At 38.1% G+C, this 2496-nt stretch overlaps 1 protein-coding gene across 1 annotated transcript; it reads right to left on the minus strand.

Annotated features, from left to right (window-relative positions):
- Nucleotides 1–268: 268 nt before the first annotated feature.
- Nucleotides 269–1966, minus strand: LOC118753481 (the record flags this gene model as incomplete). Its single annotated transcript, XM_036488363.1, is given in 1 exon segment — nucleotides 269–1966. A coding segment is annotated over 1 exon segment (1441 nt), but the record flags the coding sequence as incomplete, so codon positions are not given.
- Between the last annotated feature and the right edge of the window lie 530 nt (nucleotides 1967–2496).

The following is a 2496-nucleotide window of genomic DNA, read 5'->3' on the forward strand; positions in this document are numbered from 1 at the left end:
AATCCATAGTTCAAATGGAAGTTTGGTTTTTTTTTTCAATACCTTTCATTATTATTTTTTATAAATTGTAACTGAAAGCAAAAAGCACATGTTTTATATGTGTTAAAAATTTGCAAGGTTAAAAGAATGAGGAAATTGGTAGAAGGATAACTTTATGGCAGTTATGTCAAGATCATTTTTATTGTCATGTGGTTCAAATATGCTTTTAGGTTTAGTTAGATTCAATAAAGTGTAATGGTTGTCAATATAAAATAAAATAAAAAAACAATTATTTTTGATGCCTTAGTTTTTAACACATGACTGTAAATTAATAAATATTTGCTATCTGAGCCTCACCATAGGATCAAGATTGTGGGTAAAGACAAGACTCCCAACTAGTTATAGGAAGTAATTAACACTAATACAAAGTGAGAACCTTGAACTAAATTTTCTTATAAAGTTTATCTTAGTAACTTCTAGGTATGAAACAATTCGATCCGCAGTAGGTCGGAAGCAAAATATGTATGTAAATAACAAATTTTAATTTTAGATATTACTGCGCTGCTGGTTTGACGTGCTTTCCGAGTCATGATCGTGAGAGCTCAACACAAATATGGGTGCTGTAAAATCAACTGCCTTATCACCACCGCCTATACTTTTAGCAGACGTTTCCGCAGGGTATATCGGATATCCATAATGGTCGGTTAGAATCTTTGTTCGTTTGCCTCGTTTTAGCATGACATAAACGACGAAAATACTGACTAGAAACGCCGAACTGGTTGCCATAATGAATAGAACCAATTGAATGGTACTTTCAGGTGAAACCGAAGTTGTGACAGGCGAGCTCACGCTGCGGTGTATGAAATGAGAGCTAGAAATATCAGGTGTAAAATGTCCGCCTACTAAATTGAAACGATTCGCATTGATGGCCGATTCAATGGCGAAGGCTAGATCTATTTTCGCCTCATTATGCAGTTCAAAACGAACAATTACAGATCCATCAAAATTTTCTTGCACGCGCAGATTTTCCACAGCATCGCCGAGCAATTGATATAGCTCTCTGCGGATGGTGTCGTAAGCATTGCGAATATTTCGATTTGTGCGATTGACCATGTGCAATTCGATCGCCACTGATGCTATTGGCGTCTCCGGACAATAATGTGTGCCCGGTCTAAACATGTTCGATGTGTCCAATTGATTTCCCGCCGCATCGACGCACCAACAGGTTTTACTATTGCACTGAGTGGGATGGAATTCGCCTTGTTCATTACAGGATACGGGAAAGGGTGCGGTTTCGGAGAGCGCTCGACAGCGTGTTGTCTTTACCGGCATGGGCTTTAGTGGTTCAATGCTCAACTGTGAGTCCAACAACGAATTGGCCAACTCAAGTATATGCTCAGTAACATATGATTCAGCTGCAGTGTTTGGCACGGCTGTGGCTTGTTCGGTTCGACTGACTGGCGTTTCATAATATTCACTCTCAACCGCCATGCTGTCACTCATGCTTCGCCCTCTACTACTTCGTCCATCGCTAGTGTCGGGCTCTATGTTGACGTCTAGATTCCTCCCTTCAATGCTATATTCTTCAATATCAACCATTCTTGTCATTTGTCTGATTAGTTCTTCCATGAGGTGGTCGTCAACATTAAATGATTTACTTTGACGGCCCTGACGACCATTACAAATGGGCTCAACATCACGTGTCAGTGTACCTTTGAGCGGTGCTCCTTTCTTGTCGGCACACCAGCAAACACCGTTAGTTGAAGAGAAAGCCTTGATGGGACGCGGTTTTGATGCACGTCCTAACTCCTTCGGCTGAGTGGGTGGTTCGTTATTGAGAGACGGTTGCGCACCTAAACATTGCACTGGACTCCAATGACCGGTAACGGGATCGCAGCGTGGTTGAAACCAAACAGATGAGTAACCGGAGCGCTGGGCCGCTATGTTGTTTTTAAGTTTGAGGCGTTCGCATGAAGTCAATACTGGAAAGACATTGAGAAAGGAAAGTTGAATCAAGGTTATGCTAAGCGTATACCAATTACATACTTAAGTTAAAGTTACAATTATGAATTCGCTATTCGACACCAAATTTTATTCCCTAAACAAGTGACGACGTGTTGATCTTTTTTAAATATTCACAATATTATTCAAGTTATTTTTTGGTTATTTTTCTATAAAAGTATTGTCCAGGCTTTAACTAAAAACCATATACTTAAATGAAAGTTTTAAACTTTCTGCAAAATTTAGGAAAAATTCTACGACTTTTTATCAAAATTTCAAACTTTTTAATCTTATGGCCTTATTCATAAAAAAATAAAGTAGGTTTAAAGAGCTTTAGAAAATGACGTTTTCATACATTTTTTTAGTTTATAAACCTTTTTTAAAGCAAATTTTTTATGAATAACGCCATTAATCTTTAGGCATTTTTTGGTATGCAGTTTTATAGCCCATACAATTTTAATCTAATGTATCTAAGTTTGAAACGGCTAAAAAATCCCGTTGATTTTAGAGAAGTCT

The sequence above is a fragment of the Rhagoletis pomonella genome, unplaced genomic scaffold (genome assembly GCF_013731165.1).
Source record: "Rhagoletis pomonella isolate Grant_MI unplaced genomic scaffold, Rhpom_1.0 Rhpom_scaffold_02520, whole genome shotgun sequence".
In the NCBI taxonomy this organism is placed as follows: domain Eukaryota; kingdom Metazoa; phylum Arthropoda; class Insecta; order Diptera; family Tephritidae; genus Rhagoletis; species Rhagoletis pomonella.